This window comes from Melanostigma gelatinosum (assembly GCF_949748355.1).
Source record: "Melanostigma gelatinosum genome assembly, chromosome: 14".
Taxonomy (NCBI): Eukaryota; Metazoa; Chordata; class Actinopteri; order Perciformes; family Zoarcidae; genus Melanostigma; species Melanostigma gelatinosum.
This window is the reverse complement of record NC_136647.1, coordinates 4,086,698-4,105,200: the sequence shown is the minus strand read 5'-3', so window position 1 is coordinate 4,105,200 and position 18,503 is coordinate 4,086,698. Positions and strand designations below refer to the sequence as shown.

At 41.9% G+C, this 18,503-nt stretch overlaps 2 protein-coding genes across 2 annotated transcripts in view; one reads left to right on the top strand and one right to left on the bottom strand.

Moving 5' to 3' along the window:
* Positions 1-4,818, bottom strand: part of wwc1 (WW and C2 domain containing 1) — a 38,428-nt gene extending 33,610 nt beyond the window's left edge. The window contains 1 exon segment of the mRNA XM_079282806.1: positions 4,427-4,818. Within this exon segment, the coding sequence (XP_079138932.1) occupies positions 4,427-4,545 (119 nt within the window). The 5' untranslated portion in view covers positions 4,546-4,818.
* Positions 4,819-8,365: 3,547 nt separating this feature from the next.
* On the top strand, positions 8,366-17,085 carry arl10 (ADP-ribosylation factor-like 10; the record flags this gene model as incomplete). The annotated part of the gene is made up of 4 exons (XM_079283122.1): positions 8,366-8,503; positions 10,906-11,089; positions 14,553-14,728; positions 16,912-17,085. The coding sequence occupies 4 exons, from the start codon at positions 8,366-8,368 to the stop codon at positions 17,083-17,085; spliced, it is 672 nt and encodes a 223-aa protein (XP_079139248.1).
* Positions 17,086-18,503: the final 1,418 nt, after the last annotated feature.

The window sequence follows — 18,503 nt, the reverse complement described above, 5'->3', positions numbered from 1 at the left end:
AGAAGGGGGGGGAATGGCATTAAAAAGATGTATTGACTTATCTATAAATAAACTAATCGTGTCAGCACTTATGCAAGGGTATGAATGGGCTGAATAGATGAAGAAGTCTATTTTTTCTCCCACAAGAACAAAAGAACACGCTGTAAAAAATGTGCTTCTGTGACGAGAAGCAGCATCGATGTCTGCAGTCAGATCAGCTACGATGTGGTCGGTTATGTATTAAAGAAAACTCCACTGCAGCGCCGTGCAGGTCCCAGTTAACAGTTTGCAGCGCTGCACTTTGACTCCGTGCACCTTGGCATGCAGTGAAAAGGCTTTCAGATGAATCAGGTTTGCGCGCCACTCGGTCCTTCGCGCTGTGTTTCAGGAATGTGTGTTTTTTCTGAAGGAGTTTGTTTGGGGCTTTCTACTCTTTCCCCGCCGAGTGTCTGAGTGTAAAGCAACCAGAAGAGTTTCACTAAAAAAGGAGAAAGTCTTCATTCCACCTGCCGCAGACTGCAACAACATGACGAATGTGTCTAGAAGTCTAAATGACTCGTACAACACAATGTTAGGACTCAAAACTACCTTTATCCACTTCTTACGAGTGTTTGTATTCATTCCACTTGTTGTTGTCCTGTCGCGTATTCACACTTAAGATTCCACGACAGTCCACTGTGTGCACTGCTGATGAATTGTGGGACAGTAACCTGAAAAGTACATGGATTTAAATAAAAACTACACACAGAATTGCTGCCATTTAAATAAATGGGGTTATTTTTGGAAACATGCCTTTAGAAAGAAAACAATGTGCATTTTAAAGTGAAATGCATCAACGTGGTGCACTTTGACAGCAGAGTTGAGAGTTACAAAACAAGATGATGGAGATAAAAAGGATTATTGTGCACCGTCGGGCCGAATGAAGATGACGATCGAGGACAGAGCGGGACAAATAAACATCAAAGAAATATAAATTCTGGCTTCATGACATCCTTATCTCACAAAACACTTGCAGACCATGTGACTTTTTTAAGGGGATATATACGGATATGAAATGTTTTATATTTGACATATTTGCAGTTCTCAGCCATGTGAAGACGTAACGTGACGACACCACCAAGATCAGAGGAACACTGTCCGAGAAGCAGAGCTGGGATTGGTGCGTTCCCATCTTCGGGTTGTTTGCTTGTAGTGTTGATGACGGAGGAACCAAAGCTGATTGTACAGTTGATTAATTAGCATTTACTACGCACACTAAACATGCAGAGACAAAGTGAACACACAGCAATAAGTGAAGAACTTGTGTGTTCTCTCAAAACCAAAACCGAGAAACGGAACAGAAAAAAACCACAACCGCTAAGCTTCCAGAATTCTAGACATAAGCCATTGAAGGGATTTCGTGTCAAAGTCCGAGGGGTCGCAAGGAACTAGTGAAGATGAAAAACGACTATGGCATGAAACAGATGTATAATGGGAGTTTTCTAAATCATCCACTCAATGTAAACAATATTACAACCACCTTCTTACTAACTGATTATTGTATTTTACACAACGCAGTGTTCAACTAATTATCTCAGGCCTTTTTATAAAGGATTCAAATGATTTTAGCGGCCTAATCTCCTCCAGCAGGTTGTCTTTAGATCAAAAACACCCGGACAAAAGGCTGTAAAGTGAAGATCATGTCAAATAGTCGAAAGCCCCAGAAAAAGCTACTCAATGGGCTTCGTGGTGAGATTGTTATCTCCACCTCCAAGTGGTCTGAAAGCAGAGAGAAAGGATGGAAAATGTAGAAAATGTCCAAAAACCCTCAGAAGGAACATTTAGAAGCATTGACTCCTATTTGCATATACTTTACAGCCATTGACTTCCATTATTTCACTATGGTGTTGAACCTGCCAGGCAGCCATCAGCTTCTATTCATTTTACAATGGTGTTGAACCGTCTAAGCAACCATTGGCTTCCATCATTTCATTATGGTGCTTGACCTTCTGGCCATACGTTGGCTTCCATTCATTTCCTTATGGTGATAAACATGCCAGGCAGCCATCAGCTTCTATTCATTTTACGATGTCGTTCAACTTTCTAAGCAACCATTGGCTTCCATTCAATTCACCGTTAGGTTTTGACTTTCTGGGCAACCATTGACTAACATCCATTTCACTACGGCAAGAAAAACAACTTGCAATAATCCACTCTTTCTGATCATCACAGGAGTAATCATCACAGTGAACATTGAGAAATGAAAAAAGGATGGTCTGCTATGGTGATGTAAATGTGATGTGTAGTTAATTGGTAGGTGTAATTGGCTTTAATGTGCCTCTAACTAAGACTAATGCAGAACAAAAATAAATATTAAGCAGGCAGAGAAGCACAGATACATCAAGGGGTAAAGTATAAATCAAGTGTAGCATAACCACATTGAAAATAACTCAGCTCCATTACCATCCATTCCCGAGTGAGTGTACGATCTGTGCTATTTCTTAAGGCTACCGTCTCACGAGAGTTCATCCCTCTGAATTCCAACGTCTTCTTTCTCTCATGATTTGAACAGTTTATTCCCCGTCTCCGCTTTCAAGGCTAATGAGACATCACTTGTGAACGGAGAAGAAACACCTTGTTTACCTCAAAGATCTATTTGATGCATTCAGTTCACACAGGCTTCTCGTTCAAGATTCCCTCTCGCTGGCATTGTGCTGTTCATCACTCACTTAAAGCTGTTTCCAGTCTCACACGTCCAAATTATACCCAAAACAACACTGATTCTTATGCAAATGTCCCATCTGGATGTGTTATTGAAGACGGCTGCAGAGAGCCTCAGCTGTGTCTCAGTTTCGGACAGTTAGTTGGTAAGAAATAAGACACAAGTCTTTTTCGGACGATTAATTGAGAAAATGATCCGCAGATAATTGGATGACGACATACGTCAGCTGAAGCCCTGGTTGTGAGTATTAGGTCTCCAGCACAGTGTCAGATCAGAGTGGATCCTGCATGTTTTCTGGGTCAGTACTTACTGCTCGTCACCGTCTGTGAACCTCAGTATTTATGTTGTGCTACTATTTCGGTGTCTCAGTTTTTAAATAATCCAGAAATCCAAAAATAAGCTCCTGTGCATTGTCGACACTTTACTAGACAACTCTATTTTGCCTAACAAAGATCAGTGTCGCACTCTTGAGCCCTGCTAACAAATTGACCATCAGTCTTGACATTTGGGCTAAAAACGAATTATTAATTACGTATTCAAATGTCCCGTTTTGTTCCAAACCACAAGGTATTCAATTTACTACAACATTAGGCAGAAAATTATCTCATTTAACAGTTTGGAACCATCAGAATTGACCGAAACAATTAGAAAAAGTTGCTGATTAATCTTCTGTAAAATGGCAAATCTTTGCAGCTCATGCAGAGGATTTTATGTTTGATTCTTTTCTCCACCATCACTTCTTCCCATGCACAGCTTAAAGGTGATGCAAAGATCACGTTTGATTGAGAGACTAAACCTCAATATTCCTCTTTCGAATATCACTAATAGCACGAGAGGAATCGCCTTGAGACGAAGGTGTGATGTGGATAAAGACCTTCATTTAAGATCGGACTTCCCTGACAAAGACATGCTTATGAAATAAATTGAAGTACATTAGAGAGCTGACATTACAAAACATATATAATATCGACATCACACGATCAGCTTGACACAGGGACGTGACAGCTCATTAGATGTTAGGTCGTATAGCTTATGGGATAAACGAGCTAAACATGCGTGTCTGGTTTAAAAAAGGTCTGACTCAGCATCCTCATCCCCCTCATGTTGGGCAGAGACAAACTCGTATGATTGACTGGTTTGCGGCCATATTAGTCAACTGAATATTTTGGGGTTTTGGACTCCTGGTACCTGCAACTTTTTGTATTATTTTTAGATATTAAGCAGAGTAACATCCAATAACAGCCTGTAGGGAAATATTCTCTGCTTCTTTTGAACATTAAGCAGTGTTTAACTCCCCCTTGTTCTTGTCTCTGCTAAATTAAATGTTTAATAAATTAATATTAATATATGGACCTGCTGTGAAATGCAATGAAGGACTGACCTCAGGTGAACAGTAAAACCAGTCTATCCATTTTTTTGTATGTTAAAATAATCAACTTGCAATGTACAAAGTATCTTATCTTTCATGAACCTTTTTCAAAAATGTTTGCATTTTTCAAATTGTTGAGATTATGATTGATATTAATAATTTAAAAATCAATCAATGGATGGGCTATGATGATGAACTGGGGGCCAAAATGTTGCATATTTATGCATATTTTATTCATCTTTGCTTTTGCTGATTTGTGATAAGCATTCATGTTAAGGGTCACCTGACATGAACAGTCTCTGCATTTTGCAGGGGGGACACGTGCAGCCTACTACAACACAACTCTCTCTCACACACACACGCGCACACGCTCCTACCTGTCTCTGGGGTCGATCCAGCTCGTGCACTGGTTAACGTGGTCCACGTAGTAGACTTTGCCATCAAAGTCTCTGGCTTCCTCCCAACCCTCAGGTAGTGGCAACTCCTTCCTTGGCATGTCAGGCGAGTCTCCATGTAATGAGCTCCTCTCTACTCAAAATCATAACGAAGGGAAACCATCGCTGTTCTCTGTCATCATCATCACCTCCACCATCAAACAGTATCAGCAGCTACTCCCAAAAATCCCGGTCTGACGCGGTTTGGATTAGGCCAGAATAATAATCCATAATAATCCACAGATTAACAAGGGAATCAAACCTCAAAGAGGGAACTGTTCAAAATAAAAAATAAACTCAGAGGATGAGATAGTTCCAGCAGGCTGCACTCGTGCACCAAGTCATCCGAAATATAAACACAATGTTGCTATTTGACTTGTGTTTTTTACAGTTGTGAGCGCGTGTTGTTGCAACTTTTTTGTTCTGCAAAACTTTTGAGGCTGCCTGATAACTTTATTATTGTTATTTGTATTTGTTTTAAAGTAGACTAACAATAGTTATCCACGGTGCACAGAACACGGTCGGTGCTGCTCGAGTCTCGACGTAAACAGAACAGCAGCCTCAGGTCGATGGTCCATAAACATCCTGGGGAAAAATAAAGATTTAAAAAAATGAATTGAAAAGGGAGAGGAGTAATGTGGGTTTCACAGTGAGAGCCGTCCAAAAAAAAAGTGCCATTAAAAAAAATCGTCTAAAATCCCCAAACTGGACTCGTTCCTTCTTCTCGCCGACAGGCCACCATGTTGTGCAGCAGTAACCGATGATAGCCGCACAGCCGCGGGGTAACGAGCAGTGTGAAGGACCGCCGGGGAAAGAAGAAAGTATACAACCGGATCCTACAGCCGTTTAAACTCCAGTAAAAACAAATCCGCGAGAAACTTATATGTAAACGTTGTTGTAATGTATCCGTTTTGCAAAACCGCACGGGAGGGAAGCGGCGGCGTTCAGCGGCGGTAAAAGTCTCTCCCCAGTCCCGGTGACTTCAGCCGGTCGACCGCTGTCAAGTCAACACACACATTCACCATAGCGTCCGGTTACCATTTCAAAATAAAACCTAAATTGACACATTCAGGTAGCAACACAACACTTCCGGTCACAATTGTTTTAATGCAGAATATTTTAAAGGTTTTAAACCCACAGCAACGTAACTTAAATGGGCTCTTTTGATTATATTGTGGCTGGTATTAACAAGACACTAATAACATACTTTGTTAAATGATTTCGCTACAGCAGCATTTATGGTACAGGTAAATAAAATAACAGAGTAAAATATTAAATATAAAAAGGGAAATCCACAGTATATTCAATAAAAATAACAAAATAAAAATATGAAATATAAAAATGCACAATATATACAATGAAATAGAATAATATTTCAATTAACTAACTAAACAATCGTGCAAAGACTTAACCAAACAAAACAAACAATATTAGGGTTATAATAGGGTGATTGATTTGGCCAGAGGTGATTTACATTTATATTATTTCTCATGTATTACTGCATCATTGACTTTGTTTACTGTCTATGTGTAAACTGACATCAGTATTCATATGTATCCTTCTCTTTTTGTCTGTACTGTACCATGTTGAAGCTTATCACAGTTTTGTCCACTTTTATTTCCTTTTTAATTATTTTCTTGATTATTCTATTTGTTTATTGCATTTATTTGTGGTTTTCCTTATGGTTGTGAAGGTTATTTTCTGTTAGATGCATCTATATATATATATATGTACTTATTTATTTTCCTATAAATACTGTGTTTTCTAGTTATCTTGGTTTCTGTATTAACAAACTTTCAAGTCCGCAGCGCCCTCTAGAGGAGAACGTGTTGAACTGCCGGATGGATCCTCTTACTGCTGAGCGATGAAGGCTGACTTCAGTTGCTGCACCTCAGGTCCCTTTGCTCTCTGACTATGACGAAACCTGGAGGAATGACTCCTGGCTACCTTCGTGTCCTGACGCATAATAAAACACACCGTTTGTTTTGAAGGTCTGAAGGATTTGTAAAGTAAAAAGACACCCCTGAAATGTGTCTTTATTTTGTCCCTGACTAATCTGAGGGTTGACAGCAGAACAACATATACTTCTGGAGAACTGCATTCAATTACCAGTTGATTTATTTTGTTTACCGATTTCTGACTTTTTAAAAACGTTTTTTTCATTGATAAACCTGCTTGTAGTTTACTGGAGTATGCTATAGTTCTATAGAATAATGTTCCAGAGCGAACATATACTTTTACTCATCTCCATTCATTTTACACATTTATTTTACATGCAAAAATGTATGTTGCATTGATATGCTGATGAAAACTACTGTGCCAGTAAAGACAATATAAAAGTGTACCCCACCTCGACCAATCACAATACTCACACATAAACTGGTGTTTTTTTACTTTTCATAATTAACGTACAGTTTACTGATAATACTTAAATACTTTTACTTGAATTCTAAATGTAAGACTTTTGCCTGAGGTTTGGACTGTTGGTTGGACAAAACAAACATTGTGAAGGTGTCACTTTATGTGTGACATCATTTCTCACTATTTTCAGAATTTGAAAAAAACAAACAATGGATCAATTGAAGAAGAAAGTAATCAGCAGATGAATCCATAATGAAAACAAACAGTTCATAGTTCAAAATGAGAACCACATCAACCAACTATCCTGCTTTTACATTGATGCATATTATCAATATTAATCTAATCTAGCCTAAATTATTATTTACCACAGGGGACAGTTTTGTTGAGTACATATTTCTGATTTTCAATGATTTTTACTCGTAATGAACCTCAACCGCTGTTTATTTCAGATGTAGAATAATATAATTGTGTTAAGAAGTAGGCTGTATGAGAACACAACATTTGAGAAAGTTTCCTGTAGGATTCTTTGTGTGGAGTGCTGAGTCAGAGGCCAGAAGATGTTTGTAAAGCAAGAATAAAATAAAAAAAAATATATATATATATATATATAACTAAACTTGACTTGAATGGAGCACTTCACCTCTGTCTCCTCTCATGGATGGAGAGAGACGAGGCGTTTTGTGATGGCCTTCTGACACACTAGTTAAAAGTTATTTTCCTTGCTCATCTTTGAACAGCAAAAAAATACATATTTTACTGGTTGGAGGAAATTAAAACCGGCCCCTTCACAAGATTTTACATTTAGTTTTATAATTAAAACGTTTGGATTTAATTACCCAATACATGTGTTTACATGAGAATATTTCGTGTGTACATATTCAAAGTTATGTGGTTCTGCTTCTTCGATGGTTGACTGGCAGCTCTCCGGCTCCTGATGCCTTCAGGTCCTATCGGAAATATGTTAATTGGCTCACACGTGAGCCTACAAAGTGGTGAACAAAAATTCTTTAAAAAAAATACTGAGAACATTTAGCAGGGTTATGACGGCTGCTAGTCCATAAACGCATAACTTGTAAGGCTTCTGCTGCAGGGATCTGACTCAAAGACCATGTGTTTCTAAAAGTCTGATTACAGGTGCAACGTGGTGGGAAATAACATTGTTCTGTTAACCTTTAAAGCAAGTCAAACAAGCACCTCCAAATCCTTTGAATTGCCTTATCTTTATTTGTATCACTGTCTCTTGCATGTTGCAACTGAACGTTACAGAACAGTGGAGTCAAGAGGATAAGCGAAGTTCACAAGCTACCCTTGAACGCGGCATTCCCCTCCTCTCCTCTCGTCTTGCGCGTCTCGAAACCAAAACAAGCAGCGAGAGCTCGGTCGCATGTAGTGAGTCCAAGGAGAAGGAGGAAGCGGCAGTCGGTCTCAACACGGTCCGGGTCTTCAGGACGCAGAGACTCCCCCCCACCCCCCTCTCCTCCAGGTTCTCCGGCCCAGCCCTCCGATCGGTGCGCTCCACATATGGTTCTCCTCCGGCACATCTCCATCGCCCTGACCGCCGCCGTGGCCGCCCTGGGCTCCGCTCTCTTCATCGCCTTGAACTTCTTCTACAAGAGGCGAATATGGTCACCGCAAGCGGAGTACTGCACGATCAAAGAGGTGACGCGGACCGTTTCCTGTGATTGTATTTATTGTATGTTATTCTGTTGTTTCTTCAACTATTTAACTTGGACGTGACGGTGGTGAAGAGACTGAAATTACATCTGGCTGACTGACTGACTGACTGACTGACTGACTGACTGAATGAAATACAACGCTGCAGAATTCTGATGAACACATAATTGAGATGGTGGTGATGATGAAGATGAAGATGCAGATGATGATGGAATGATGCTCGGTGAATAAGTGGTGGCAGTGATGATGATGATGATGATGAAGATGGTAAAAACAATCACAATGGTGAGCATGCTGAAGAAGAATGAGTCTGCTGCATGAATATCTGATGTGCCAATGGTATGCTGATGATGATGATGATGATGAAGATGATGGCTTTGATTATGTGATGGCAATAATGATGGTACTGGTCAGAAATATGTACAATATGTACAGTAATATGTACAGTAAATATTGGGAATAATGACGATGAAGAAGGTCAACAGATGTTTGTTTAAATTGGTGGTGACGATGATGATGGAGATTTTGATGTTAGTTTTGGTGGTGATGATGATGACGCTTCCTATACATAAAATAACAGATGATTCTGATGATGAAGATGATTTCCTGATGCTGAAACTACAAAAGAAGATGATGATGATGATGAAGAGGTTGATGTAATGAGTGAGTAGAAGCTGATGAAGATCAAGTCAAGGAGAACATGAAGACATGGAAAAGTGACGTGACAGCGACGATGATGATGATGATGATGATGATGATGATGATGATGATGGTATCCATAATGTGAAGATGGTGACAAAAAGATGATGGCGAGGGCAGGTGGATGATGTGGGACAAGCAGGTGATGAAGATGGGAAAACATACAACAGCTTCCCAAATCTTTAAAATGGCCAGACGTGTCTTTCAGCTCCTCGCGGTGTGTCAGAGACAGACAGTCTTAATGAAGGACTCTTCAACGGAGCAGTTCAGCCGCAGCCTGAATATCTGAAGACAATCTGTTTGCTCGTCTCTAACCTTGTTTCCCATTCAATCAGCTGCGGCCTGTAATACGCCTGCTTTATCTGGCTCAGTCTGTATTTAGAGGATAATGTTGTCAGTGTCTGCCAGCAGCTCGCTGCAGAGGAGGAGAGGGGGGGGGGGGTAAATGTTTGTATCCCAGGAGCCACATTGTACCGAGATGCATTGTAATCACGTCTTCGGCTTCGGAGAGCAGGGGAGTTGACTAACAGCGCGGGGTTTCTTTTTTTCCCTTTTTTTTGACCTTGGGGAGTTTCAGCAAGTGGGAGGGCGACAGAACAATCTCCGAAAGAGTAGAAAGAGATCCGAGCTGCTGCATGAACTGTAGGAGCAGTTTTGTTGTTGATGCAGATTCTTGCCAAAAATGCAGATGATTTGGCATCAATGACAACGGATCAAAATGGATTAAAATCAAAGCAGCAGCGGCAGAGATCTCCTGGCTTTTCGCTTTCGGTCAAGCTCCAGAAACACAGCTACACTTCCCATAATGCAACAGGACAGCGCCTTTTTTCGCCAGGCCCTTGCCGCCTGGTAGACGCCCCATGTCTTTTAAACTTTCTGTTATGAATTTACAATCCAAGCCGTGATGACCCTGATGACATCACTATGTCCACCTACCACCATATACAACCACCAACACCACTAAAGCGCACGAATCAACATGTCGTTGTATCTGGTTTCTTTTAAAGGGCCAGTGTTTCTTTAGTGAAAATAAGAACCGTTGCCTCAGAATAGAGCCGGCCCCCATGTTGCTACGGTAGCCCAGAACGGACAAACCAAACGCTGCTCTAGAGAGGGCCAACCTTAGTGCTCGTACACGCTTGGCCCACGGGAGAAGTTTCAGTTGGTTGCAATCTACAATGTCATCAACAGATGTCGCCAAATACACAGGACCTTTTAATACGAATACCAACAGAAATGTAAAGTGGTTGTTGGGGGAGTTTTGTGTTGGAACTATTTCTTGTTGAACAGCCGGGTGCACTGACTGAAGTCTTCACATCGAGGTTTCTTGGTTTGGTACGATCGTGTTGGTCCAGTTTGTGACGAGTAACTCCCTAAAACTACATTAACATTTTTTTTTGTATTTATTTTTTGCACAACTTAAACAAACAAGATTCAACGGGGTAATTTGTGGGTTTTAGAGGCGTTAGTAGGTCTCATCTCACTCTCTGGAAGTAAGAAAATAAGCGGATTTATTGTATGTTGACAAACAAGACAAGATAGAGAAAATGGTTCCATTGATGATGATATAACCATGAAATAACCCCGTTCCGTGTTGAATTAAACATGTGTGCTTCATCTTTCTTCGCGTCTGCTCCGCTATCACCGAACATTCCCGCAGTGTGACGGTCTCTTTGCTCTGCCCGCAGGAGGAGGAGGAGCGCGGGAAGCGCCAGGTCCTGGTCCTCGGTCTGGACGGGGCCGGGAAGAGCAGCATGTTGCAGGGCTTGACTCACGGGGAGTCGGCGGCTAAGAGAGGCCGCTGCCGGCCCACCCGCGGCTTCAACTTCGTGAGCCTCAACGCACGCGCCTGTCAGCTGGACTTCCTGGAGAGTAAGACTCCTTTTTTATCCCTGGAAATAAAACACTGGGGTTCTGTGTGGAGTCTGGAAGGCATTTATGTTTTATCAAATAGCATGAAATGGAGAATTAGCAAACGCCTTTTTAAGCTTTAAAATTCACTACAGGGGTATTTACTGACGAAAATATTAAAATCTCTTAAGCTTGAGTTAACCACAGACCTTATTTCAGGCATCTAACAATATAACCATTTTTTAAAAAACTATCAAATCTGATACATGGAACAGGAAGTGCAGAAACTGCTGACTCATTTCAGGGTTTTAGGACTTATTCCTGAAGCACTCCATTCTGTCATGAACTTAAACCTGCAATTACTGATTTATTTTTTGGGCAGCTTGGCGACAAATGTTAGTCCAGTATTCTCTCTCTTTCAGCTCCGTTTTTGGTCCACCTGAGTAATATCTCTTTAGCTGCTAGATGCTCACCATGTTCACCAGCTATAGTCTTTGACTGCTGTTTGCTGCTGAGCAGGTAGTGCAGTGACTTTTTACTGCTTTTCCTCTGAAAGCAATGCTGTGAAAGAAGAAGAAGAAACATCAGACAGATAAACAATGAGCTGAAAATCCCTTTAAAGCTCCGTAAATCCGATGGGAGCTGTAGATTGAGGTGATAATTCTCTCTAAATTCATCAATGCTAGCTGCCACTTTCACAGTCCTTTCACATTGTAATTAACAAGAGGAGGATTATAGCTGCTTTAAGTGTCGATGAGTAACTAAGTGGTCGTAAGAATAATCTGAAATCTGGAATGAACAATGAACAGATTCAGCTCATAGCTCGGCTGATCCAGAGTTCAGTTGTTTCTCCCTGAAGCTCGCTGCATCCATCACTGCCAACACAGAGGCTGTCTCTGACACTCGCTGTGCTGCCCTTACTTGTTCAGTTCCCCGGTTTTCTGTCGGGGATCGGAGTATCGCATGGGAGTTAAATCTGTGACAGAGAACCTTAGAAACTGGAACTGTGGCCTTGTCGTCACAAATATCATTTAATTTCATTTAAATCAGAATCAGCTTGATTGGCCATGTATACCTCTCTCTGTACATACACATAAATAGAAATGCAGCTAAAAACAAGGACAGCAAAGCTTAACAAGAGTAAAGACAGAAGATATATGTAAACAATACAACAAGGAACAGCAACATGCAATGTCTATCGGTCAAAATCTGTGAATTGTAAACAATGACACAGTATTGCAGTGCGTGCAAATATGCTGAATTATGAATGGATGTTATTCGTGGACATGTACAGTATATGTATGCATGTAATGAGCATGGGGAGATCAAATCACACGGGTGCAATAATGCGAGGCGGATGAGTCCAGTTGGATTGTGTTTATGTACAAACTCATGAATCCTGATAATTAGCATTCCTTTTGAAAGCCACTGCGCCGCACTACAAATAACATACATCACTTCGCTCTTCATTCAAGACCGTCTTCAGCGCGAGACGCTCGGCTACAGGCGGCCTCAGAGGGAGTTTCTGCGGATGTAGTCGGAGGAATGTGTCACGCTCCGCGGCTGATTTATTCATGATCTGAACACAGGGGTCGGTGGGCGCCAAAAGAATTCCTTTCTCATCTCTGAAAGTCAGAGGAACACATGTCACCGCCCACTCACTCCGAGCACGTCAGCGGCCCGGTGCGGTAAATGTTGGGACACTTTGTCGAGGCGACATTGATGCAGAGGCATGTTGACAGCTTATTGCACGCTTACACGCATCAGGAGCAGTACAGTGCACAGGGGTCCAGCTAAGAGCCTTTATACTCCAAATGAAAAGACGCAGATCAGTTCGGGAAGTAGTCTCCGGCTTTCAGCAGCTGACATTTGGGTTCGTGCTAAAGGGAACTAAAATATGAGTTCTCAGCTTCCCTCTTTAGTATCGACACTCAAGTGTGTTTGAGGAACTCCCTCAACTCAAGCTCACAAACTGACAGCGTGGGTGCCTTTAAACAGACCCTTATTATTCAATGCTGCAATATACACAAATGCTGTCCAGATTATTAAATATTCATTGTTTACAGCTTTTTTTCTTCTTTTTGAGATGAGGAGAAGATCAGTTTCAACGGGCCTCGCTCTTCTCTTAGAGACTTTGTCTATAGAGACACTGGATTTAAGGATTTGACAATGCAAACAGACAAAAAGTAAAAGAAAACTGTTTTGTATTTTCGTCAAGGTTACAAAAGAGACTCGGGGGGGGGGGGGGGGGGACACAAATCAATGGGGAAACAGACTTTGACACGACACGTCCAACGCCGTTGGATGCATGCCTTCTTGGGATTCAGCATATTTGGCTGCACATCTCGGGAGGAAAAACAAACTTGTTTGGAGACTACGACTTGTGTGGCTGCTCAGAAAGTGCCGCCACAACTCAGTGGCTGCTGTGTGTGTTCGTGTGGGTGTGTGTCTAATAAGGTGGCCTGTAGAGCAGCATCCCAGCCGAGCTCCCTCTGAATGTAACGCACTGCACACGCCGCTGAGCCTCAGGTCCACCCTCTGTACCGTATCAGGTAAACGGGTATTTATTGCTGCCACATCACATCAGCAAAAGGTGCAGCGCTACCCAGTTTCCTAGCAACATTCTCCATTAAGTCCACCACTAATGAATTCTTGCTGCGCTCTGCTGCGTCGAACTCGGAGGCGGCGACAATCTCCAAGAAAGCTTTATATTTCAAAGACCCCAATTTGATTGGCCACCTGCCTGAAAATAACAATTTCTATCCAATTATGAAAAAGCCTTGTGAAGAACATTATCTGTTTACGCGCTGATGTAACCGGAGCTCACATGTTTCTTGCATTCATTGACCAATCTCTTATCACTCAGCCATAGATTAGCCTCTTTCCAAGAATCTCAGAGCCAGGCCTCTTCCCAGCAGAACAGTACAACATGATAAATGGGATTAGCTTTTGATTCCCACCCTTTTTTTCTTTTTTTACAATCACTTTTCAACAATACCTGAAATTACTCATTAGCCGTCATAAATGTCCTCCAAAACCGAGATCAGGACACCCTCCATGTGTGAACCACGATGACAAAGATGCTGCTCAGCTTTTTGTGACAAGTCAAATCAAGGAATCACACCTCAATACTGACACAACAAATAAGGAGAATAATTATTATAAGAAGAATACTTTCGTGCACAAGAAGGAAACTACAAAAAGTAGAGAAAAAGGGGGGTTAGAGACCACAGACGCAATTCAAAGGAATGCAGATTTAGGAGATGAAGTTATGTTCTACAAACTATTCTTTGAGAAGAATATTTGAATTTGAGGATGAAAGCCGGACATTTTCAGCTGCGCCTGAACTCATCATGCATTTGAGAGTTGGAACACTTGAAAAAAAAACAGCTTAAAAGTCAAAATGTGGAAAATCGTTGTAATTCAAAGCAGAAAGTCAATTATTTCTTAAATGTATGACACATATACGTTTTCTTTGCTGCAGTCGGCGGCGGGGAGGACCTGCGGCGGTACTGGTCGGACTACCTGAGAAAGACTCACGTTCTGGTGTACGTGGTGGACTCCTCTGACAGGAGCCGCCTCCCGTTGGCTAAGGCTGAACTGCACCGCCTGCTGAGGGGGCAGCCCCAGCTGCCCGTGGTTGTCTTGGGAAACAAGCAGGTACAATAAATGACATCATTAACTACTATGCTCACATGGCGGTTACTGCTGATAGCCGGCCGGTGACACTGTCGTGGAGGCAAACCTTCTGGTTCCCTCTTAGGCTAACACTGTTAGCTCTGCCAGCACTGTTGCCGTTGTTTGCACTGTTTGCACCATTAGCTGCTAGCCGTCGGCTCAGCCGTTGCCAAGTTGAGAGCCGAGGGGAGGCAATCCCCTGAAAACAAGCCCACAATGATACACGATAACAAAGGAATAATGTCACATGAGGTCAAAATGTTAAAGTAAAAGTGCTCAAACGAAGAGTTTGTTCCCTCCTCATTGACAGTGATGATCCATCAGACTCGTGAAATAAACATCACTCCATTTCCTCCTCCGCTCACATTTCTTCACCCTGCTTGTGGAATTATGCATGACCCTCCGAGGGAAGCGGGAATATTTGTCACATCTACTGTCAGAGCGCTGCAGCTTTCATCCTCGCAGTATTAGCCAAAAGATCTATCAGAGACATGTAGGCTGTAAACACTGGAGACAGGTGGGCATCCAGGTTAAAACTGCATCGTTTGGTTAAATAATGAATGGTTATTAGAGGTCTACATCACATATAACAACAGCAATTGAATTACTATTTCAAGGTAGCGTCTGCTTCACTGAAGCAACAAAATTATTTTCATCAAATTGTTCCAAAATATCGCTACATCCACCGCTTCTGTTTGTTGTAGTTTTGCCTGTTAGCTCATTGCAGGAGCTACAAATGGAGGCTGTATATTTTGCAATCTGAGTATTTGGAACAAATTGATCAAACAGCTGAGCTGTGGAGAAGTGTTTATTATTTTTTCCTTCGCAGGATTGGTGAAAGCACATAATAATTAAACACCGCACTCATGCCTGTTGCTTGTAGATGGAAGCTGAATTCCCCCAAGCAAAAATAAAAACAGAAAACATCTGCATCCAGCTAAAAAAACAAACTTTTATATGCATACATAAATATACACATATATACATACACACATACGTACATATGCATATATACACACGTATTTACATTTACATATATACACATGCATATATATGTATCTACATATATACATAGATACATACATCTTTGTATGCTGTGCACATGACGCAGGTGAAATCAAACAGATAATGTCCTCAGGAGGAGGACAGTGATACTGGCTCTCTCCCACCACACTGCTCTGTTCTCTGCCTCGGCACTCGCTTTGTTTAAAACAGCACAAAGGATGTTTCCAGAACAATCTGTGTGTTGGAAAAACACACGGCGCGGTGCAAAGAAACGGGGGGGGGGGGACACATCTGGAGACTCTAGCCGGGGTTGAATGGTTCGTGTAGGAGGGTGGCGTTAAATTCACCTCCTTCATACAGACTATATATAGAAGTATGTAAGTTAATGCTGATTTTATTCTATTTCGGGAAGTCAAATCAGCTTTTTAAGGTGGATTACTTTTGTAGGTTATGTCCAGTTTGTACTGCAGCTGCAACTGATTTTTTGTTTTTTGGGGGGATAAAATGAAAAGGTAAAATCAAGTAACAATCAAGTAACATTCGATCTAACACTCACCCCTTGTCGGCTTGAAAGGCTCTTAAAGTCGCAGCTCGCCTCTTCCAGGACGACTGGTATCTGCTTGACTTCACAACAGTTGCAAATGATTCCAATTATTGTGCTCTTGACACCTATATTTTTACCGAATTATGGCTAAATGTACAGTTTATGTTTGTTTATGGATCAGTTAACTGTTTGCATTTGTCACCAGAAAGTAGCTAACTAAGCTAACTGTGCCCGGCTGACCCCCACAAGCTCAAAGTGAAAGCGGTGTATTGGGAACACACTGATCTGACCAGGGCGATAGTTTCAATAGATCATTTTACGCTCATTCTTATACCTTTTTATGAACGCCTGTAGGGTCTATACATTATTACACGGAGACTTTATGTCGTACCGGAGATGTTTCTTGGCTGATAAATAATTCTTTATAATTAATTAATAAAGGACATTACATTTGCCGTACATTTAAATGCATACAGCGACAACTGATGCAATTAGAATAATTACAATACAAGATCAAACCACAACAAATTATTCAAATTATTATTGTGTGTATGTACAGTACTGTAAATTGTAAGAGACAGCCAACAGAGTTTAAGTGTTTTCACGCTCTTCACAGGATAAGCCCAACGCTGTGAGCGTGCCGGAGCTGCACGAAGCCTTGTCTCTGGGCTCCATGGCCGAGGACAGGAAGCTGTTCCTCTTGGCCGCCCAGCTGGGCTCTGATGAGAACCTGAAGAACTCCTGCCGGGGCCTGGACACCGTCCAGGACCTCCTGCTCCAGCTCGTCTGATCTCATCCCCCCCCCCCCATACCCCCCCCCCCCCCATACCCCCCCCCCCCCCCCCCCTATATGGAGGGATGGCAACAAAGCGGTGGCTGAACTCAATCTTCCTCCTCCTCTTCCTCCTCATTGTTAAAGCTCTGACTTATTTGAGGCAGAGATGGAGATGGAGGTGGAGGTGGAGGAGGAGGATGCTGAAGGCTGCGGGAACCGTGGCAAAGAAATCACTGAAGAAAATGCCAAGATGGAGCGCAAAGCCTCCTCGTCTTCATCCTTGACCTTCTTCAAACCACGTCGGCTTGTTTTCGAAAACAGCTTCAGCTCATCTCATGGTACAGGAGGAGGAGGAGGAGGTGCAGAGCGAGGAGGACAGAAGGACGAAGGTTTGACACAAAGTTCCCCTCCTGCCAATGATTCAGGCTTTGGACTAGTCTGAACTGTGACCGGTGTATTTAAGCATGCGTACTGTTCTGTATATAAACGGAAATATGTCAAGTTTGTAGATCCATTTACAAGATTTCGTCTGGTTTTGCTGTTGACTGAAGTCGGCAGAGCAGAGCAGGTAATATTCAGGGTTGCCAGGTTGGAGCCCCGGGGACTAATACTGGGGATTTAATCAACCGGGGCAAGTGGGCTTTGCTGATATCCAGGGGGATTTCATGAGGGGATTTAAAGGGACACACTGACATTTTTTAAAAACCTGTGTTACTTTTCTTGTCAAAATTCTTGACGGGGGGGAAAGTGTCCTCTCTTTTCCATGACTCTCTTCACGAGAGAGTATTTTGAGCTTCTCCATTTGAAAGCAATCCCTCTTTGGTTGTGTGTTCAGTCCCAACAAAAAATACACAAATTACACCCAAATAAGCATTGAATTCATTCACCAGATGACACTTCCAGCAGAACTATATGTAGGTGGACAATCAGGAGTCGTAGAAGGTCAATGTTTGCAGTTTCTGAAGAAACGTTGATGCGCTGAACGGATTTGAGGAACGCCTTCGTTAAATCAATTCTGAGGGAGCGAACATTTAAATCACATTACCGATCAGCTGTTTACGTTTTCCCGCGTCTTCATCGGCAGCATGAAACACGGCCAGAACGAGCTGACGTGAGAGAGACGTTCAAACTAATTCCTGAAGACGTCTCTCCATTTTTCTCTTGAAGATGAGTTCGATGACCGAGCCGAACTTGTTCCCGGTTCGCGTTCCAAAAGAAATGAATGGAAACAAGCTTTCATTTGCGTTTTTCTTTGACCAATTTTCTCAACATTTGTTTCAAACTTGTGAGACATTTGAATGGAAACTTGTCTTTAGACAAGAACTCGTATGCAGTGAAACACACGTCCTTGATTGTATTAATGCAGATGTGAAGTGCTGTATTTGACTTAAATCTACCTGTACACATAAACTGGAATCAGCGAGTCTGATTTT